This window comes from Alosa sapidissima, chromosome 18, assembly GCF_018492685.1.
Source record: "Alosa sapidissima isolate fAloSap1 chromosome 18, fAloSap1.pri, whole genome shotgun sequence".
In the NCBI taxonomy this organism is placed as follows: Eukaryota; Metazoa; Chordata; class Actinopteri; order Clupeiformes; family Clupeidae; genus Alosa; species Alosa sapidissima.
Genome location: NC_055974.1, coordinates 25,742,977 through 25,764,607, shown reverse-complemented (window position 1 = coordinate 25,764,607; position 21,631 = coordinate 25,742,977). Strand labels below are relative to the sequence as shown.

The window sequence follows — 21,631 nt, the reverse complement described above, 5'->3', positions numbered from 1 at the left end:
CTGGCAGACAAGGAGCAGAACCCTCACGTGCATGTGGTGAGTACTTGGCTGAGGAACCTTAACCCCTTCAACAGGGAGGGGATTCTTGTTTTGTTTGTGTTTTGCATTCTAGAATTATAGCTTGCAAGAATAGAATCAAGATTGATGGCTTTTTAAAAGCAGCCATTATGACATCATCAAACGGAACATTCTAATTGTGACATTCTAAAAGCATTATGATGACATTGGTCTCTCAGGCAGGGCCGGGCCTGCCCACTGGAGACAGATTGGGTGCGGTGCATGTGTGTGTGTGGCTGAAGTTGCTGAGCTGGGTGAATAAAACAGCGCTTTGGCTCTGTCTGATCACATGTTGCTATTTAACGTTCGTGCCAAGACAGCAGCTTTCTGTCTCGGTGGGGACAGGAGACTCCTTGGCATCTTATTTTGTGGGCTGTGTATGCATGTGTAAGTGTGTAGTCCTATGTTGTTCTGTGTCAGTCAGCCATGCACACATGCAGCCACACACTCATCTCGGCCTCTTTCTTTCTTTCTTTCTTTCTTTCTTTCTTTCTCATACACTCACACAGACAAATGCACATACGCACGCACAAGTATACACTCTCTCTCACACACACACCACACCCTCACACACACACACACACACACACACACACACACACACACACATACACACACACCCTCCTGTGTGTCCTGTCTGCCTGTCGTGAAGAAGGAGTCTGTGATCCTGTGCTATTGTGTTACAAGGTGATAGATGAACTCTGCCTGCTGTCCCCTCAGAGCATCCATTATTCATGTGCACCCTGGCACCCCTCCTTCCTTTCAACTACTCCTCAGGTGTACGTGTGTTATAAAGTCAGTCCAGTTTGCTGTCAGCTTACAAAATCTCACCGAAGAGCCGACTAAGCGAACTGCTTATCGTGCTTAAGGCACAGCAGAGGAGATTGTGTGTGTGTGTGTGTGTGTGTGTGACATTTTACTTGCCAGGTCACGTGCAGCCTGCTCAGGTGAAGAACAGAGAACCCATATTTTAAATTATTTGTAAAAGATACTGTAGGGAACAGCACAAAGACTGCTGAAGGCAGACCGGTGAGGGACGCTGCTGTGCAGGACTCTGCTGTGCAGGACTCTGCATGTACACTCTGTAAAAACTTTTTTCCATATGCAACTTATGATGTTATGACTTTTTTTAAGGCTCTTCCTTTATGAATATTATTTATCACTCAGCTTAATTCAATTTTTCACCTGAGCCTCTCTCTTTGTCACTCTCTCTTGTAATCCTTCTCAGTTGGCATAAATGTTTTATGTTTTCATGATGTAACGGTATGGGAGACTAGACTACACAGTGTTTTAATGAACCACTTTCTCTCCATTTCTTTACTTCTTCCTTTCTTCTTTCCTTCCTTTTTTCTTTCTTTCTTCCTTCCTTTTTTCTTTCTTTCTTTCTTTCTTTCTTTCTTTCTTTCTGCCCGTCTTCTCTCTGTCTAGGCTCTGAGTCCAGATGTGTATCGGGGGAAGTACAGAGAAGATCACTCAGATCCAGCCACTGCATACGCAGATAACGTCAAAGACATCATTGACAAAGCCCACGGCAATGGACACAAGGTATCAACTCACAGCCTCTCTGTGTCCCTTTAAGACTGATACTGTACCAATCACCCCACCTACCCCCACCCCACCAATGACCGCTTTGACCTCTGTGTGGATTTCCTTCTGTGCGTGAGTGTGTCGGTGTGTGTGTGTGTGTCCGTATGTCTGTGTGTGTGTGTGTGTGTATGTGTGTAAAGTTGTTACTTGTCTTGTAGTCTGACAGGAGAAGCCAGATACACACCTCAGGCTGGAGCCTCTTGTTGGTCGCGAATTTGGTTTTGTGATGTTTGTGCCTTCAAGTTTCAGTATTTTTCCATCTCAAATGCTTCATTGTTCATGTGGATATGGGTTTGAATCATATATGAACTTTTCAAGGACTACTGTCACATACTTTGTTTTAATATAAATTGGGAACAGTTGGCCTGAGTGTTTCAATACCTCATTCAACATTTAACAGACAGTAGAAATATGAAACCATGTGTTTCGTAACATACATCTACTAGACACAAATAGGTCCAAATCAGGTCTCTGTTGCACTGATGTAAAACTGCAAATAAGGGAGTTGTACATACAATAACAAGAAAAGACTTATGATTCTCCTTATCCATATCCATATTGGACAAAAGAGCGCAGTCTGTTTGTTGCCAGTCTCTAAATTCAAGACTTCTGGATTCTTACAGGATTGAGTGCTCTGGTAGTAACTACTCTCTTTCTCTCACCTTTCCCCTTTTATCTCCCTCCCATCTCTCTCTCTCTCTCTCTCTTCTCTCTCTCTCTCTCTCTCTCTCTCTCCTCTCTCTCTCTTCTCACTGTTTTTTGAAACCCCCTCCCCCATCCTTCTCTCAGGTCACAGGTGCAACTCCAACTCTGGCAACAGATAAGATAACGTCTTACTGATTTGCAGAGATTTGATTGGAGGAGCTGTGCTTGCTCCGCCTCTGGAATTAACCCTCTGTTCCAGGGGCATCATCAGCCAACTGACCCGGAAGTTAAAATAAATATGACTTCCTGATGCTGAGGCAACGGAGAGGTGATTTCCTGAAGTCCAAAGATGAGAATGGAAGACAATGGTTCTAGAACTGACCGAATGTAAATTATCAAATCTTTTGAAACATGTTACAGTGACATTGCACATATTTGTAAGCATTTCACAGCTCTGTATGTGTTGATATTTGTCTCATACAAGTCTGTCTGTCCATCTATAAGTCTTTAAGTGTATATCTGTCTCATCTCTCGCTGTGATGTTCCTCAGCTTTACTCCAAGTTATAAGCAGCCCTTGGAGCTTTCTGCAGGTGTGCTGTCTCTGCGGGTGGCATTACTGTGTAACACGGCTCCCCCCCCCCCCCCCCCCCCCCCTTTGTGTGTGTGAGACGCCGCCCTCTTCAGGCAGCGTGGTGTTTAGGAGGTCTCACATCACGTGCTCTTCTCTTGTGTAGATCGCTGCTTTTATCGCCGAGTCCCTCCAGAGCTGCGGAGGACAGGTCATTCCCCCTGCCGGCTACTTCCAGAAAGTGGCACAGTATGTACCCTCCCCTCTGTCCTCTATTTCACGCCCTATAGACATGAACTACGACAAACTATCTTGCTCCGCCATGTATAATCTTTGGCTGATATGCGTGTATGTGAATGCCTTCAATCACTCTCAGCATTTTCATCACTGATTTACCACCACAGATTTACATGGCTTTACATGAGCCTGTGTTAGCATACAATAAAACCCTGCTACACCGGTGTTGCACCAAATTCTGTGACCTGTCGAATTTTGTGACTCTAGAGGGCGCTGTTTTATTGGAGTCTATGAATGTACTGAGCTGTACTGACACACTGATGAGGCAATTCTGTTATGTGTATAATTCTTCTAATAAACTTTGTACATTTTTAAAACATGGAACATTGTGTGGGTGTATTACTCCACAGGCCTGCATGTGTATCTTCCTCTCTATACTATCTCTATAGAGTAGAGCTAAAGCCTACCCCACCACTCCAGCGAAGAGGTGGACTTCAGCTGGACAGGTCACATATGTTGATAAGCCTACTGTCAAATTATGTTTGCAGAAATGGACTGATGTTGTACATTGTCATTGACATCAGCAAACACTTTATTTACATTATTGACAAACTCCTTGTCATTGTCTGTTAATTTACTTTTTGGCACCTCAAACTGATATACAAACTTAAGGAGGCAGTTTGTGACCTCCACAGCATTTTTTTCTGCAGTTTGACATAATTTGACAGTAGCCTATCAAAATATGTGACCTGTCCTGCTGAAGTCCATCTGTTCACAGGAGTGGTGAGGGGTAGGCTTTAGCTCTACTCTAGAATAATACACCCACACCCAGTCAATGTTCCATGTTTCAAAAATGTACAAAGTTTATTAGAAGAATTATACACATAACAGAATTGCCAGTTGTGTGCCAGAATTGTCAGTGTGTCAGTACAGCTCAGTACATTCATAGACTCCAATAAAACAGCGCCCTCTAGAGTCACAAAATTCGACAGGTCACAGAATTTGGTGCAACACCGGTTTGCAATGTAGGCTACGTTATGAGGAGTGGCTGTTCTGACTGTATGCTGTACATTAGTGAAACTTATTGTTAGGAATCTGAACGTTCGCACTGTGACTGATAACTTTTAGTTTGTGCAGTGCAATGCATGTTAGAACTAATGTGTTTGTGGAAAGCTGTACACCACCTTTGCCTTAACCCTTAAGGGTCATTCACACCAAGAACGATAACTATAACCATAACGATAAAAGCGTTCACGCTGAACAACGATAAACAAAGTCTCTCCTTGTGTTAATAAATGTGACGGTTAAAATTCAATGGGTTCTGATTGGCTATTAGCTTATTATCTTAAAATCGCTATGAAAGTGATCCCCAACGATATTGTTCTTCATGTCGTTATCGTTATAGTTTATGTGTGAACGCCGTAATTCATATTAACGAGAACGATATTTATTTATAGTTATCATTGTCGTTCTTGGTGTGAATGGGCCTTTAAGCTGGGAATGTTGGAAATGTTCTAAAGAATATCTGGGTTCATAGAGTTCAACATGGAATTTTAGAACTTTACATTGTTTCGGAACAGAATCTTCTGTTAGAATGTTCAAAACCTGCTGAAGGGTTAATTAATACATTAGCAGTATATATATATATATATGATTTAAGTCTGTTTGTCTGTATTAGTTATAATGCATGTTTCCCATATCTGAAAACTCTGACTACCGGTCACTGAAATCATTTATGTGATTCTAGTTTGTTTTTGTTTTCCCCTAAAATGAGGCTTGCTGCTGAAATCTTTCTCTCTAAGACGTTTTGCCGGTAGAACGTGTGTGTTTCTATAACAATGTGTGTTTCTATAACTATGAAACAGTATGTGCACTATGCTAGCTAGATTGTACAGTATGTGCATTTGTGTCTCTGTGTGTGTGAGAGTTTGTCGGTGGTGTGCATGTGTGGAGTAATATGTACAGTATGTGTGTGGGTGTGTGAGCTTGTCAGTGGTGAGTGTGTGTTTGAGAGAGTGAGAGATAGAGAGAGAGAGAGAGAGATTGTCAGTGCTGTGTTTGTATGTGCATGTGCATGTGTGTATGTGTACATCGTGGATGTATCTGTGGGTAGCACTGCACTCTTGTGCCCGCTAGGCACGTGCGGAAGGCCGGGGGTATCTTCATTGCTGACGAGGTGCAGGTGGGCTTCGGGCGCGTGGGCACTCACTTCTGGGCCTTCCAGCTGCAGGGCGATGACTTTGTGCCCGACATTGTCACCATGGGCAAGCCCATTGGCAACGGGCACCCCATGTCCTGCGTAGTCACCACCAGAGAGGTGGCCGAGGGCTTCACTAGCTCAGGGATGGAGTACTTCAACACGGTGAGTCCATAAATGAAGGCTACACAATGGCCATGTTCACATGCAGGGTTTTTTTAACCTGACTCTCGCCAGATGAATTTCGTTCCGCCTAGCTCCACTCATCCATCTGGGATCGATCCATTGGAGTGGTGCTTCAGAAGGCTGGGCCTTATTAAAAAATCCTTGCATAAGATTGGATAAGCCACTTGTCCGTCATGTATTAACGTGCTACTTCAACCACTCACATCGAAGCCAACCCGTGACGCTGAGAACAGTCTCACAGTCGCTTCTACGCTACGTCACATCTATGAAACTTCCGCCCTGCGTCCTGATTGGCTCTACCATACAATCTCGTGCTGAAATCACTCTCAACGGAACCAATCCCAGATGGATGTGAGTGGAGCTAGGCGGAACGAAGTTTATCTGGCGAGAGTCAGGTTGGGGTTTTTTCTTAGTCGGATTAAAATCATTCCCATTGAAGACATTGGATCAGCTGTTTACATGTCATTATAATTTAATCCAATCAGGTGTTATATGCAGGGATCCTTTAATTGAAATAGCCATGTGACATGCACACATTCATAGTGTCTCGCCACCGGATTCTGTGATTGGATAGTGAACTTACATTTCTGATTGGCTAGCCAAACCTGAGATTCACCATTGGCTATTCAACAAGGAAGCATCAAATCTATCTCAAAAGTATCTGTAGCTTTGTAGGAATGATTTGTACTTGCAACAAAGATTTGTAACTGCAGAATAGATTTGTAATTGAAAGACATAGTAACTGTGGAACGATTTGTACCTGTAGAATTCATTTGTAAGTGAAGGACATATGGGTAATACCAGTCCTTTTAGGCAAGTCCCTCCACTCGGCGGCCATATACCAACGTTTTATGGGCACTCATCGCGTGCGCAAGGCTTCACAACACCAATCTTGCTCCAGCGGCGAGATCACAACACATGATTGGCACGATGTCTTCACAACACACCATATGATTGGCTCAATGTATTCACAACACACCATATGATTGGCTCAATGTATTCACATCACACCACATGATTGGCTCAATGTATTCACATGTCGATGTTTTGCAGAGGAAGGGGTGGGATATGTGTAGACAACGGCCATATTGGCGTGACAAACTAGCCCTATGCATTTCTATGGACTATTTTTTGAGTGCTGTGTCTCCACATTAGAAAGTCTCTGGTAATACTGACAATGGTTTGTGTAAATCCTTTGTACAGTCACAAATCAGTTTTATAGTTACAAATCATGACACATACACATACAATAAAATCTATCTTGTAGCGCTACACTCTACAATACAATCTATCTTGTAGCGCTATGCTCTACAATACAATCTATCTTGTAGCGCTACGCTCTACAATACAATCTACAATACAATCTATCTTGTAGCGCTATGCTCTACAATACAATCTATCTTGTAGCGCTACACTCTACAATACAATCTATCTTGTAGCGCTCTAAGTGATGGAGTCTGAGTAGGAGTAACCTATGTAGGGCCTACATAGGACACCTCTGGTCATTCACAGTGACGTTACACTAACGCCATGGCTCTGTCTCACCCTGCCTGCCCAGTTCGGGGGCAACCCAGTGTCCTGTGCTATCGGGATGGCGGTACTGGACGTGATCGAGCAGGAGAATCTCCAGTCCAACGCGCTGGATGTGGGCACCTACCTCACTGAGCTGCTGGAGCAGCAGAAGGGCAAACATCCGCTGGTCGGAGACATACGGTGAGCCGGGATGACACTTAGAATGCACACGATACACAAACACGCATGCACGCACTCACACACACACACACGTGCACACACACACTCTCTCTCACACACACACAACCACACGCACGCACTCACTCACACACACACACACACACTCTCTCTCTCACACACACACACACACACACACACACAGAAGGAGCTGCAGAAGGACAAACACTCATTACATACAGCCTGGGCAACGTTTAAAATACACACGATACACACAGACCACAGTCTTTACTTAGGTACAGAGATGGTACAGAGGGTGCATTCTGCTTTGGATTGTTGGCTCAGACATGAAAAGTTCACATTTCACACATTTTTCACACACACACTCAGAGATTAAAGGTCATGTGGATTGTCCTATGACCCTGTGGTGTTCCTGCAGGGGTCGTGGCCTGTTTGTTGGGGTGGAGCTGGTCAAAGATAGGGCAAAGAGGACCCCCGCCACAGCTGAAGCACAAGAGGTCATCTACAGGTCAGTGTGTGTGTGTGTGTGTGTGCTTTTCTTCTTCATTCGCATGTGGGTTCACAGGGTTCAAACATCTTCAACTCTTATTTGACTGGTACTGATAGACTTACACCTGCATTTATTTCAATAAAAGATGGAAACAGTAAAAGAACAAAAACAAAGAAAAAAAGCACTTAACAAATTATTTTATAAGCAAGAGCATTTTGATTAGCGTACAAAACACCTCCATAGCCAGACACTGAGTAATGGGCCTGGTGTGTGTGGATGCATCATGGATGCATCGTTTGACATACACCTTATGATGATATACAAGGCAACGTTTTTACCCAATGGTGCTGGGCAGTGTTCCAGAGAATTGTTGTTCTGGCAAAACATTCCCATTGATATTGGGTACCATGTTTCCCCCCTGAAGAACTTAAGTCATAAGTAGGCAATTTTTTGTGATCGTCCAATCAGAACACATGGAACCAGATTTGTGGTTGTGTTGTCCCAACATATTGTCCCTTGTAGCATCACCTTTTTGATTTTTGGACTTTGACGCCTTTTGTAACAGGATAGTGAAGATCAGGAAATGAATGGGAGAGATGAGGTGTGTGTTCGGGAAATGATCGTATTTGAACCTGGGTCCCTGTGGGCACTAGACCCAAATATATGTATGGGATATCGATGCTACGGCCACCGCCACCTTTAACTGACCTTTGACCTTGATGTGTGTTTGCACAGGCTGAAGGAGCAGCGGATTCTCCTGAGTGCTGACGGTCCACACCGGAATGTTCTGAAGTTCAAACCGCCCATGTGCTTCTCCAAAGAGGACGCGGAGCTTGCCGTGGAGAAGATCGACCAGATCCTCACAGGTCAGAACAACGCTCCTGTAACATTCACACAATCTAGCTGCAAACCTCCCACAACATCCCCGCAACCTTCCCATAACCTACACATAACCTTCCCATAACCTTCCCATAACCTACCCATAACCACTCTGTAACCTTTGTACAGTCTGCCCACAACCTGGTCTGCTGGCTCTCACATTTAGATCTACTTTACATACACCAGAAATACACAAAGTATGCATATACTGTATCCTATATACATTTGTGTGTTTGCGTGTGGATGGGTGCATGTTCATATTCAACCACTTGACCTTTTGTATTGTCAGCAACCTACCCTACCTGTTGCATTACTGTGGCATGCAGGGTGCACTGTGAGAAAAACAGAGAGAGAGAGAGAGAGAGAGAGGCTCCTGTCTGTCAGACTTATGGCAGTCAAGTTCATCCGAGTGCATATCCAAAGTCACCGGGGTCATGTGAGGTTTTGAGACTGATGTTGTTTTGTGTTTGTTTTGCAGAGCTTGAAACGGTGCTGGGGATGGGTCTGTCCAGCACAGCTGTGTCTGAGAACGGGAGCAGTAAGAGGAAGGTGAGCAGGGGTAGGGGTGGACAGCTGGGGAAGGGTTGAGCTCTCTCAGCCCACTCAAATGCTGACCAGTCACATACTTACTTCATCATGGAACAACATGCGTCTTTTATGTAAATATATATATATAATATATATATATATATATATATATATATATATATATATATGTACACACACATATGTGTGTGTGTGTGTGTGTGTGTGTGTTTGCCGAACAGACACACATTTACTCATCAGGTAAAAGAGAGAAGTACGGAACTAGAAGAAAGTAGAACCGCTGCTGGGTTCTGCAGTAGCGCATAGTCAAGAAGTTTCATTTACACGTCTCACAATTGCAGTTTTGTTTCAATCTTTTTGAGTTAATCGCTGCTCTTTGGACCTTGGCAGGTTTCCAGCGAGGAGAATGGACACCACGCACACGCAAACGGGAAAGGCCACTACAGTCAGCCCCCCACAGCCAAGTCCAGTAAGAGGATAAGAACATGAGGAGGAGGAAGAGGAGGAAGAAGATGAGGATGAGGAGGATGAGGGGATGCCTGACTAATTTCAGTGCTGTTCAGGGGTGTGTTGTTTCCAAAGAGTGTTGTTGTGCAGAGACTGCGATAACAAAGAGACAGAAGGAAGAGTTTATAATTACATTGCACAGTGCTTTCGAGGGAAACACACTTCAGTTCAACGCACAAGAAAGTGTGTCAGAGAAGCCAGTGTGTTTGCGTTGATAGGACATAATTCCAGCCAATTTTTATGTTGATGTTGCTATTATTATCATTCACTTCCATGTTTTAGTGGAGAGATGAGGTGCCTGAATTATGAAACAAAAATGAAATGTATTCCATTATCCCATTGCTTTATTCTTTATGATTTTATTTTAACATTTCTCTGTCTTTTATCGTCTCAACATGCTATAATAGTTTTCTCTTTAATTGTGGTTTGCCCGGAAATCCACCCCATCCCCTAACACAAGGTGCATAACGAGTCATACGCCTTAAGCGCTCGGTCATCACAGCTTCACAAGGTGCATATCAATCACCATATTTTATCTGTCATCTGCACACATAAGACCCATCACAACATTCAGCCACAGAAACTCCAGGACGTGTTGAAAAGACGTTATCGAGGGGTCTGTTAGGGCTGAACCCAGATCAGCCACTTGCTTCCTCTGCTGCCCTCCTAGAGTGGCTAAGACATTACGAACCGTGGAACCTGGAAACCCCAGGCAGGAGAGGCTGAGGTGGAGGCAGGTAACAGGTGTTATATGAGAAGTGTGTGAGCGTGTGTGTGTGTGTGTGTGTGTGTATGTAGGGGAGAGAAGGCTGCTTGAAAATGCATGTGTTACTATGCTGCTAATACCATGTATACAGTTTCCAATGCTGACCTTAATGGTCAGTGTGTCTAACGGCCTTTTCTTGCTTTTTATCCCTGTTCAATATCACAGTAAATCCTGCCTGTCAAGAACAAAATAAACCTGAGAGATTTGATGTTTGGTCCCTTTTTATGCAGGCTATGAAGCACACTGAGTAATGTTAGTCAAAAAGACCCTCCCTTGCCAGCAAGATTTTTTTCTATGACCCTCCAAAGTGATTGAGAAAAAACGCATGACCCTCCCCAGTCCCAACAATTTAGGCTATTGATGCCTTCTGTAGGCTACTGGGTCAATTTGGGAGCTTGCATGCTATGACTCCTTCCTTCTTGAAATGCTTTGAAAAGGCTGTCGTTTGCACAATTTCACAATAATCACCGGGACCGAAACAAACCTGTCAACTTTTCCTGGGTTTATCGCGTATTTTAACTTTTTCCTCGCTGTCTTAGGAGGAGCTGCAGGGCCGTAGCAAGGGGGTGCGAGGCCCTGTGCGAACTTGACAGATGCATGAACTTAAGTGTCGTGCATGAAATCATGCGATAGCTTACTTTACACATAGCCAAGGCTACCGTCGGTGCATTTTAATAGTAGCCTAGTCTAATAAGCTACACCAGCTTGTCTGTAAGAGGGGAAATTGTATAGCCTATAACATTAGCTGAGTCACATATTTGGCCATATGGTGTTTATCATAGGCTACATCACGAAACCAAATAGTGTAACAAAGGCGAACACTTTAACAGGGGAAATTAATTGTGCATGAATCATTGTGCTGAACGGTATTTGTCAATGAGCAGAAACACACACGACATTCAAACTGTTGATAAGATGTGCACTATGGAAACTGGTCTGTAGGCTACCATTGGACAAATTTCAAATTTCGGGAAGCTTTCGTTCAATCTTTTTAAGTTTTAATTGCAGTAGGCCCCTATCTGCCCCCTTTGGAATTATATCTCGAGCCTATTATAAGGTCCAGTGCGTTATGTCCTGGGATTCGGACGTGCTCAAAAAGAAAAGAAAAAAACACTTTTTTTTATAGACGGTCAGGAGGAGCAATATGAGTCGTGTCATTCAGACTCAACCCTCTTGTTGCTTTGATATCTTTTTCGTTGTCGTTTGAACGTCGGCAAGCAGGCATGTTGCGGTTGCAATTTAAGTGAAATTTCTACAGTAGGCCTACAACATGCAACATGCTTGTTAGGCTGGGCTACTGTCAATGTACTTGTACAGGTAAATGTTCAACAATTGCTGGTGTACAGGCTATAATCAATTAGCTAAATCATTTATCGTGCTACATTCAAACGCAAAAGGTGCTTTGATATCTTTTTCGTTTGAACGTCGGCAAGCAGGCATGCTGCGGTTGCAATGAATGAGGATAATTGGTTTTATCTGCGGATTTATTTTTGCATTATTTTGAATATGACTCGCTCCAGTCTCAACAGCACGTCTACTTTTTCCACACGCATCTAAGTTCTAACACACATATCCCCTCTCGCTTTCTCTCTCTCCATCCCTGCGCACGATGCTTTCTTAAAGGAGCTGCACCATTTTACAACAATTGCATCTACATTTTCATATTAGAATGTTTTGTCAAGTGTAAGCTTAAACTACCGTGATCAATTTAAGTTCCCGTGCCCCCGCTGAAAGTCTCATGCGCTTATCGTTACACTATCAAATCTATAAGTAACCGTGACAAATAGGGTATAAGATAACTCATGCTATTGTATTATCATATATGTTTGGTAATGGCTCAGCTTTCTCTGATTGTTCTACTGACTTGGAAACTGCATCATGGAAGCAGTAAGTCGCATCAAAAATAGTTGTTGTGTTGCAACACAACTAGTAGTGGCAGAACTCCAAAGTGACACCTTGTGGTTGTTTGTGTCAACTGCAGTTTGTGCCATTTCTGCTGAGAAAATGGGGTGCGTGATTCCTGAAGGAACCCGTCCAAACTTAACTGGGACCCACTGTAGGTCTTTAGAGGAGATCTTGCTCCACAGAGGTCCAACTGAGGGCATAAACATTCCCTTTCGTGTCATGTTTTTGTTTTACTGACATCTCCAGGGTGAATGTTTAGGCTATCCCTTCAGTTTTTCAGTGGTGCCATTGAGACTTTCATTGACATATTGATATGAAATTCATTGTTTGGCAATGCAACAAGAAATGAAAAGTTAAAGGTGCAGTCAGCGATTGCACAGGAAGTCACATTGGTTTATGTTTATATTTAAATGTATTAGCAGACACTTTTGTCCAAAACAACGTAATTAGTCACCATGAAGATTGCCTGATCAGCATGTGCCAGCAGCACAGACCCTCTCAGACAGCGAGCTTTGTGTACACAGCAAATGGAAAGATTCTACATGTGTCACACACACACACACATACAGTACAAACACACAAATGAACAGGAAACTATCAGAAACTAGATTCAAGATTCAAGATTGTCTTTATTACATCTCATTATACGGGTATAAGGGAGTAAAATTCTTGTGTTTTTGTTGCTCCTCAAAAAACAAATAATAAATAAATAGTATGGTGTGTGTGTGTGTGTGTGTGTTGTAGTGCAAAGATTGACACGCACAGGCTCAGGTTGTCTTTTTGTTTCAATGTTCATAAGCCTAATTGCTTGGTGGAAAAAACTGTTCTGGAGTCTGGTGGTCTGAACCTTAAGACTTTGATATCGCTTGCCAGATGGTAGCAGCTGAAACAGCCCATGACTAGGATGGCTGGGGCCATAATGATTCTTTTGGCCTTTCTGATGCATCTCATGTTGTATAAGTCCTGGAGGGCAGATCACATCTACAGATGCCTTGTGCTGTACGCACAACTCTTTGCAGTGCTTTTCATTTGGTGGCAGAGCAGCTTCCAAACCATAGATAGATAGATAGATAGATAGATAGATAGATAGATAGATTTTATTTTGATCCCCAGGGGAAATTCAAGGTCTCAGTAGTATACAGACAACACACACACATTCACTAACAGCAGAAAAAGTAATTAAAAGTATATAATATAAAAACACAACTAAGCAATAAGGACAGTAGAAGATAAAGAATACACTAAAATACAAATTATACTAATTAAAACAAGAACAAGAACAAAGTCTATATATCTATATATCTATATACCACCTTTAAGAAAAGGTATGTGTGGCCACAGTTCGGCTGTGGCATGGAGGGAGGGGTTATGCATGTGCTAATGTGCTAATATAGCACGCAAACAGTGAGGCAGAAAGACGTAAAGTAAAAAGTGGCTAGTGGACAGACAGTATCCAAACATGGAGGGGGTGAAGAGGCAGACAGACTATGCAGAGAAGTCTATCTCTCCTCTTCCCTTAAGTGAGGCATTGAACAGTTCAATGGCCCTGGGGACAAATTACTTTCTCAGTCCGTCAGTTGTGCAAGGCAGTGAGCGAAGTCTCCAGCTGATCAGGCTCTTCTGTTTAACAATAGTGCTGTGGAGTGGATGACACTCATTGTCCAAGATATTGATCAGTTTGTTCAGGGTCCTTTTGTCAGATATTGAAGTGATGCACTCCAGTTCAGCTCCCACTACAGAGCCAGCTTTCCTTACCAGCCTGTCAATTCGCCCAGCATCCTTCTTCTTTGTGCTTCCTCCCCAGCATACCACTGCATAGAAGAGGACGCTGGCAACAACAGACTGGTTGCATTGATGCCTCCATGCACTGATGCCTCCAATCAGGATGCTCGCTCTAGTGCCTCTGTAAAAGGCCTTCAGGATCTTGGATCGCATACCAAACTTCCTTAGTCGTCTGAGGTGGAAGAGACGCTGTTGGGCTTTTTTTTAACAATCTGAAGTGCCATTTGTCTTACTATTCAAAATGCCTGTCAAAAGGCAATCACATTTTAGCAGTCAATATATGTTAGCATAAATCGATGATCTTCCTGAAAGTTTAGATAATGACATATAGAAGCTATGTACTAAGTAAGAAACAACTTCTCAAGAAGGGAGCACTGAAATAGGCACATTTATGATGGTGTCAAATCTCAGCCACTTCAGAAACATTGTTATTCAATAGTAATCAAAGAGATCCACAACTTCCCATTTCTACTAACTGGCACTTCTAAATCCACAATTTGTTGTAATTGCTGTGGCACTGTTGGACCCTGGTAATTGCTGCTTGTGGCTATCTTTATATTTATATTTTTATTTATTATTCCTACCTTATGTAACTATAAGGTAGTTTAACATAAGGTAGTAATGTAGCAGAGCGGTACAAAATATGACCGCCGCCCAGTCCAGCACATTTTTTCCACAAAAATAAATCACGCTGAAAGGCCTATATGATTCTAACTGTCTCACTAAATTGCATTATCCACACTCAATTCTCACTGGTATCTACTAGACAACAAGTACCAAAACATGATTAGTTCATAGATTTCACAGGTAAAATTCATTTTATACAACCCCACCCCCATCTTGCATGTTCATAATTCTGAGAAATTCTTGAATTGTGTACACGTTTATGCTTATGTGTGTGGGTGTGTGTGTGTGTGTGTGTGTGTGTGCGTGCTTGTGTGTTTGCCTTGTATGTGTGTCTGTGCATGTGCATGCATGCGTACATATGTCTACTGTGTGAGTATGTGTCATACGTATGATTACTGTGAATGTATGTGTGTGCGTGTGTATCTGTTTATGTATGTGTGCACATGGAATGGGTTAACATGACCCCTGGAGGCAAACATACGGAAAAAAATGGTCATCCTAGGCCCTACGGTTCTCAAGATATTCACAGAAAACTGTGTCTGCCCTACCCTCCTTTCGGGGGGTCCAGTACAGCGGAGGGGCTACAGATCAAAACGAAAAACGATGGTTCCATGCTATCCATGTGGGGTTACATGCCCACCAAGTTTCGTGTAGCCCAGTCTTTCAGTGTCCAGGGAATCCTTGTTGGTGTACGGTCACTAAATGTACACATAAATTATTTTATTGTAAGGCCCCCCATGAACGAAAGTTCACAAAACTTGGCATGCATTCGGAGGGTGTCATAATGATCCTACACTTTCAATTTCGTGCAGTTTTGACCATGTCAGCCAGAGATATTGTGATGAAAACACCTAATTTTTTGCTTTTTAATTTTTAACTAGGTGGCGCTATACATGAAATAAGTGGTAATGGGATGGGTTGACATGCCCCCTTAAGACCAACATACAAGAAAAAGGTGGACCTCCTAGGCCCTACAGTTCTCCAGATATTCACAGAAAACTGTCTCCGGCCACCTACAGGCCAGTTGGTGTATAGTAACATAAATTAATTTATTGTGTGGCCCCCCATAAACGGAATTCCACGAAACTTGGTGTGTATTTAGAGGGTGTCATAATGATCCTACACTTCCAATTGCTGCTTTATGGATGTCAGGTGAAGGGTCCCTCCATGGGGGTCCCTCAATGTGAATCAACTACAAGTGGTTAGATAATATGCCAAGGAGTAAAATCTTAATGAGTTTGTAGATAGTGTCATAGATATAATAATTTATAGAGTGATTTTTCTTGTTTCAGTTTCAAAAGAACTTTTTTTTCAGCTTCTTGGTAAAATCTGCAAGGGTCAAATAATATAAAAATAATAAAACAATTTGCAATTGTGAAGCACTGGGTATCAATAACACCACCAAAAATGCCTGTTTCACATGTTTGCATGTGCAGTACATTTAAATACAAGGAGTTTGCTGAATGGAAATGGGACTTTGGAATTGCATTGTATGGTCAGATAAAAATGAAAATTGTTATCCCTAGGGTTGCAAAGCTAAGAACCATGTTATCACAGCATTGCATTTTTAAGTCTCTAAGATATAATAATTTATTGATTTTACCTGAGTTGTCTTGCTCCAGTTTAGAAATTAGCAATTGTGAAGCACTGGGTATCAATAAAATCACTAAAAATGCCTTTTCACTTTTCATTTGATGACATTTCCAAGTGCCATTTGGCAATAAATGCCAAGAGGCAATACAATTTCTACAGTCAATATATATTAGCATAATTGACATAGGATAATTGACAATGAAAGGCACATTTATGATTGCGCTCATCAGCCGCTGCTTAAACCTTCTTATCTCCTCTGATTCAACATAATTTGCCAAATCAAATAGATCTACAACTATCAACTAATCAAAAACAATCAAATTAGCCAATTACCGTGCACAGAGAATTAGAAAAATCACATAAAATACTGATTGACCGGTTAGACTTTGTAACCAACACATCAAGAAACATGCTAGACGAAAAACATATTAAGATATTTAACAGCAACTGACATGCATTAATGCTCCAACTAAACACTGAAAACCATGTTTTTAACATACAGGAAAGCTCTTCAAGCATCCACTGGCTACTCTCCCTTTGAGCTGCTTTACAGATGTCAGGTGAAGGGTCCCTCAACGTGAATCAATGAACTACAAGTGTTTTTTTTAACACATCAAAATGTAAACGACAAAGAATAAATATTTGTATGCCTTTACAGAGTTTGTAGAAGCGTTCTAGATGTAATAATTTGTTGATTTTACCTGATTTTTCTCGTTCAAGATCTTTCACCTTTTTCTTCTCCGCTTGCAGCTCATCGTTCAGATCTGCCAGTGTCAAAACAACATGTAAATAATCAATTGTGAAGCACTGGGTATCAATAGCATTACTAAAAATGCCTGTTTAACGAATGTACATGTACAGTATGTGTGCAATCTCAGTTTTAAGTATTTGATAAATCATGACTGTATATGCCCTATGATGCATGTCAATATAAACCTGACCTGCCTTTCTGTGTAGTATGATCGTTACAGCTGATTTAGAATGCTGCAGCACGCCTAGTCTTCAATCAGCCAGATTCAATAGCCGGGTACAACGAATACTTTTTTTTTAAATTGGATTTTGAGTGACTATTTTTTTATTTGGCCGGTGAGTGGTGTGCTACTACTTCTGAACCCTGTGAGAATTCTGTGAGAATCTTTTTTGTGAGAATCTTTTTTGGATGTGGGAAGGGCAGCTGCTCCAGTATCTTGAAAGTCTATGCCTCTTTGTGTCCCATGGCACTGTAGAGGGTTTGTCTGTTGGGAAAGACCCTATGGTGTCGCAGTTTCTGAAAGAGCTGACTAGCTGCGTCCAGGCAGATGTTTGAGAGCTCCATCTTGCAACCTCCCCTTGGAGGTCTTTTGATCAACTTTCTGATGCATAAAACTGCATTTTTTTGGCCACGTGCTCTACCAAGATGGTGAGTGAGCTGTGTGCACTCTCCATCAGTGCTACATGCTTGAGGTGGAAACCAACCTTCAACCTCATGGGATGAACCCTCTTTAACCTCTGTGTCATTGTCATTGAACTGGAGGCATTTTGCCCTGAGCCAGCTTGCCAAGCTAAAGTGGCTCTTAATGATCTCTGCCCAGTCATGGACGCTGTGACAGGCGCACACAGACAGCTTTGTGTGCTATGGGGGTAAGCAGCTGGATCACCCAGTGTCTACACACTGTTTGACCCACAAATTGGTCAATTTTTCTGACCTTCTCTGGGCAATGTCTCCAAATGGCCTAGTGGCTCATTCCACATGTAGAATGGCCATCTAATGGGCACCATTGCTCTTGGTGACATAAGTGCAGCAGCATCCTGGAGTACTCCATGGATCCCTGCCAGAGTTTATAGAGTCAATGTGACGTCCGCCACTATTGGCTCCACTGTTCTTATGCTGGTTGCCGACCTGACTGGTCTTCAGTCCCTTGCAACACTTTTGGTATTGCTCATCCAAGGTGTAGACCGTGGTGATGGTCTGAGGGACTGACCTCACCATCTGTTGCCGCTCGGAACGAGCTGAGGCGTGTCCCTGGATGCATTGTATTGCTGCAGGACAGCCTCCAGGTCAGTCACATGGATATAATGGTCTCGAGAAAAGGTAGAGGGATGGCATCATTCAAGGTGTAGACCGTGGTGACGGTCATTGGTCGGTCTTGTATATCTATAGTTATGGACACAACTTACATTTTGTCTTCTGCCGGAGGAATGGACAAGGCCTACTGAGTGACTTAACCAAGGCTGTAGCTCTTTATCTCCCTTCATTGACTTAAGATTGACACTCATGCTAAGCTGCAGAAACCCGTCAGTAAAGAAGGTCATGCACCTACTTATGAGTGTATGCAACTCCTACACTTCATGTGACATGAATAAATGATTACTCTCAGACTAATACTCTTAGAATCTCGTTCCAGTTTTACCACCGTACTCCTCTCTGTTTCCAGATCATTGTTTAGAACTGCCAGTGGTAAATATATATAGAAATAATATTTTATTTGCACATATATGTTATTAAATTATGTTTCAGTGCTATCTCTATATGTCAATACATTTCAAAAACTAAGTGAATTACCTTTTTTATCATTATTGAGTCTTCTTGTTGTTTCAGCCACCTGGTTTCGCAGTTCTGCCAGGGCAACTTTATAAACAGATTGAGAGTTGGTTAGAGTATCCTGTGTTGTGTTGACTGCACAGTTCAGTCTCACACCTGGCTGCCTGGACTTGGACACATTAACTTGTAGATTGGGAGGTGGGTGTGCTATCAAAGAGGCTAACCCATGGGTGCTACCACCGCTACAAGTCTCTTAAAGTGTCAGGAGGAAGGGTTACTCACTGCATACCACCCTTCTGGCTGCCTTCCATTTACTCTGTAATGTACTATCTCTAACAGGCATATATTGATACGACTTTCACACGTGAGTTCTTCAGTGTTCAGTTTATTAACTTGCCAGCTTGAACTACATTACATCCGGTGTATATATAGCTTCTACTAAAGGCAGAACAATGCCCTAGGCTATAACATTGACATCTTCAGGTCACTACCTGACATTACACACTCCCTCTGAACTGCACTCCCATCCAGGTCACAGCACTAGTATAACCCATGTTGTGTTTGACTGTGCAGCTAAGATAGGGACGTGTTAATGGCGTGGCTAAAACCCAGTTGCTAATACGTCTCTTCAGGGTTCGGGATGAAGTTCCTAACCACACAATTACTACACCTGCTGGCTACCAATAAATAAACACTGTGTATCAAATTAAATGTAAAGAAAGGTCGGCCCCAGCTGTGTACACCGTCGCCCCGTGGTGCTTTCCGGATCCCACCCCTGCTCTCTATTCCATTCGCTTCCTGTCACTCTCCACTGTCCTATCATTAAAGGCATAAAGCCCAAAAAAATATACTAAAAAAAAAATGTAAAGAAAGGTTTATCCTTCAGTGTAGAGAATATCAAACAGAATATCAACAGAAGTAAAGAATATCAACACAACAGAACTACAGAAAAATGTCGAACATCACTTAGGCTTATATTAAGAGCAATATTGTCGAATAATGCCAGCTGTATATATTTTACATAGGTTTTATTAAACTCTGTTCTCTGTGTCAGTTTGTATTGGTGTTTACTTCTGTGTCTATTTGTGTTTATTAAAATGGTTTCACCTTTTTTCTCCAGATCTGAGACAGACGACTTTATTTCATCCAGTATCTCCAGCAGATGATCCACCCCTTTGATAAATTAACAGTTAAGAGAAACTATTATCCTTCAATGTAGAGATTAACTCAACTAAACTACAGGCAATGTGTCAAACATCCCATAGGCCTAATTAAATAGTAACAATGTTGAAGAATTAATATTAAATTAATGTTTTACTTTATGTTTAAGTAAGTTATGTTCTCTGTCTGTGGGGATTTGTTTAGGAAAAATTAACCATTCTATAGATTTGCTGTTACTCGTGTCTATTTATGTAATAACATTAAAATATCTTCACCTTCTTTCTCCAGTTTCGGTTGAAATAGAGCCATCTCCACATCGGCTATAAATTAACAGTTATGTTAAAAAATGTACATCAGGTTATCACAATCAATATATTAAAGCACAGTCTGCAATGTTAATCTTGCACACTTTTTTGCCAAATTCAGCAAACTGCCCCTCACTGTTTCAACAAAAAAAAAACACAGTCCTGCTTCTGTAAATGTAACTGTATCATTCCATCTACAACTAAGTTGACTTAACATTTTAAAGGCAACTTATATGAAAAACATTTTGATAAATTAATCAGATTACTTACCAAGACTACAATACCCTCTTACTGACAAACAAAAGAGTTCTCGTCGTTGACATTATACAAAGCCTTATATTATTGATATTAAAGTGAAGGTTCGGTGTGAATTACACCCTATGGTCATTTGCACGATGTCCGCGAGCCAAACACACCCCCAGAAGCTTATTTTTCCTTGGTTGAACATTGGTCGAGTTAGCGCTATCAGTCTATGTATCAGCCCAACAAGTCATGTATCTCGTAAATTACTCCACTAATCATGCCCGGAATGTTACCAAACTTCTACAGTAGTACTAATGGGTTCTGTCCTCATCAAACGAGGCATTGAAAAAGCCCATAAAAGTCCTGGCAGAAAGCAGTGCATTAGGATGTAGTACCAATTCATAACAATGATTAGTTAACACTAAGTTGTAAACACTTCGGAAAAAAAATAGTAAAAACTTTGGATATACCAAAAAAACGTTTACGTAATTGCTTTCTGCCAGGACTTTTACAGGCTTTTCCCAAATCACGAAGTAACGTTGACGCAGCGGTAGCTAGCAGCAAAGAATAGAAGCCATCAGGCAAGTGTTATTTAAATAAACTCCTGGTGTACTTACAAACTTTCCAATGCCAAAAAACTTTTTTTAATTTTGACATTGGGTATAACACAATGGGTATGCAGTATGTTGAAAAATGGCAACAAAGGGTATAAATACCAATTCATACAATATGTTCACACCCTGCCTTCACTTTTTCTTCAAACATCTGTCATTACCTTGAGATCCTGCAATCTTCTGGTCCTTCCCTCGGTCTGCCAGAAAACATGTAAATTCATGGTTACTAATCACCAGAGAATTGTTTTTTCCACTAATTTTGATGATCCACTGACTTATAATAGGTAGAATGATGTCTCTGACATTGCCTGGCATTGTAGACTTGCAATTGACATGTAACTTTATAACTTTTTTAGTTTTTTTTTTTTAATTTTCACCAGAGAATTGTTTTTACTCATGCTTTCCATCCTCCCTTTTTACTGACAACACATCAGAGCTGTCACACAATCGGAGCCAAACCTATACATTATTTTATTATACATTATATAAAGTTAAACGTTTGGT

The 21,631-nt window shown here is 41.8% G+C and overlaps 3 protein-coding genes across 6 annotated transcripts in view; 1 reads left to right on the top strand and 2 right to left on the bottom strand.

Moving 5' to 3' along the window:
• Positions 1-10,584, top strand: part of etnppl (ethanolamine-phosphate phospho-lyase) — a 25,684-nt gene extending 15,100 nt beyond the window's left edge. The window contains exons 5-13 of the mRNA XM_042070734.1: positions 1-36; positions 1,486-1,602; positions 3,025-3,107; positions 5,232-5,457; positions 7,037-7,191; positions 7,607-7,696; positions 8,414-8,544; positions 9,036-9,106; positions 9,494-10,584. The exon at positions 1-36 is cut by the window's left edge and continues 58 nt beyond it. Of these exons, the coding sequence (XP_041926668.1) occupies positions 1-36; positions 1,486-1,602; positions 3,025-3,107; positions 5,232-5,457; positions 7,037-7,191; positions 7,607-7,696; positions 8,414-8,544; positions 9,036-9,106; positions 9,494-9,592 (1,008 nt within the window). The 3' untranslated portion in view covers positions 9,593-10,584. The remainder of the gene's footprint in view (positions 37-1,485; positions 1,603-3,024; positions 3,108-5,231; positions 5,458-7,036; positions 7,192-7,606; positions 7,697-8,413; positions 8,545-9,035; positions 9,107-9,493) is intronic.
• Positions 1-21,631, bottom strand: part of LOC121690252 (C-type mannose receptor 2-like) — a 1,098,322-nt gene that overhangs the window by 788,721 nt on the left and 287,970 nt on the right. The gene's annotated exons all lie outside the window — the stretch shown is intronic.
• Positions 14,019-21,631, bottom strand: part of LOC121690259 (butyrophilin subfamily 3 member A2-like) — a 36,094-nt gene continuing 28,481 nt past the window's right edge. Inside the window, exons 12-19 of one of the 4 annotated variants that reach the window (XM_042070736.1) lie at positions 21,289-21,324; positions 20,241-20,285; positions 19,912-19,977; positions 18,826-18,891; positions 16,978-17,047; positions 16,371-16,381; positions 16,294-16,317; positions 14,019-14,308 (exon numbers count right to left, since the gene is read on the bottom strand). In XM_042070736.1, the coding sequence (XP_041926670.1) occupies positions 16,378-16,381; positions 16,978-17,047; positions 18,826-18,891; positions 19,912-19,977; positions 20,241-20,285; positions 21,289-21,324 (287 nt within the window). In that variant the 3' untranslated portion in view covers positions 14,019-14,308; positions 16,294-16,317; positions 16,371-16,377. Of the gene's footprint in view, positions 14,309-15,964; positions 16,020-16,293; positions 16,318-16,370; positions 16,382-16,977; positions 17,048-18,825; positions 18,896-19,911; positions 19,978-20,240; positions 20,286-21,288; positions 21,325-21,631 lie in introns of those variants that run through there. The other 3 variants (XM_042070737.1, XM_042070735.1, XR_006025021.1) reach the window with 3 other exon arrangements.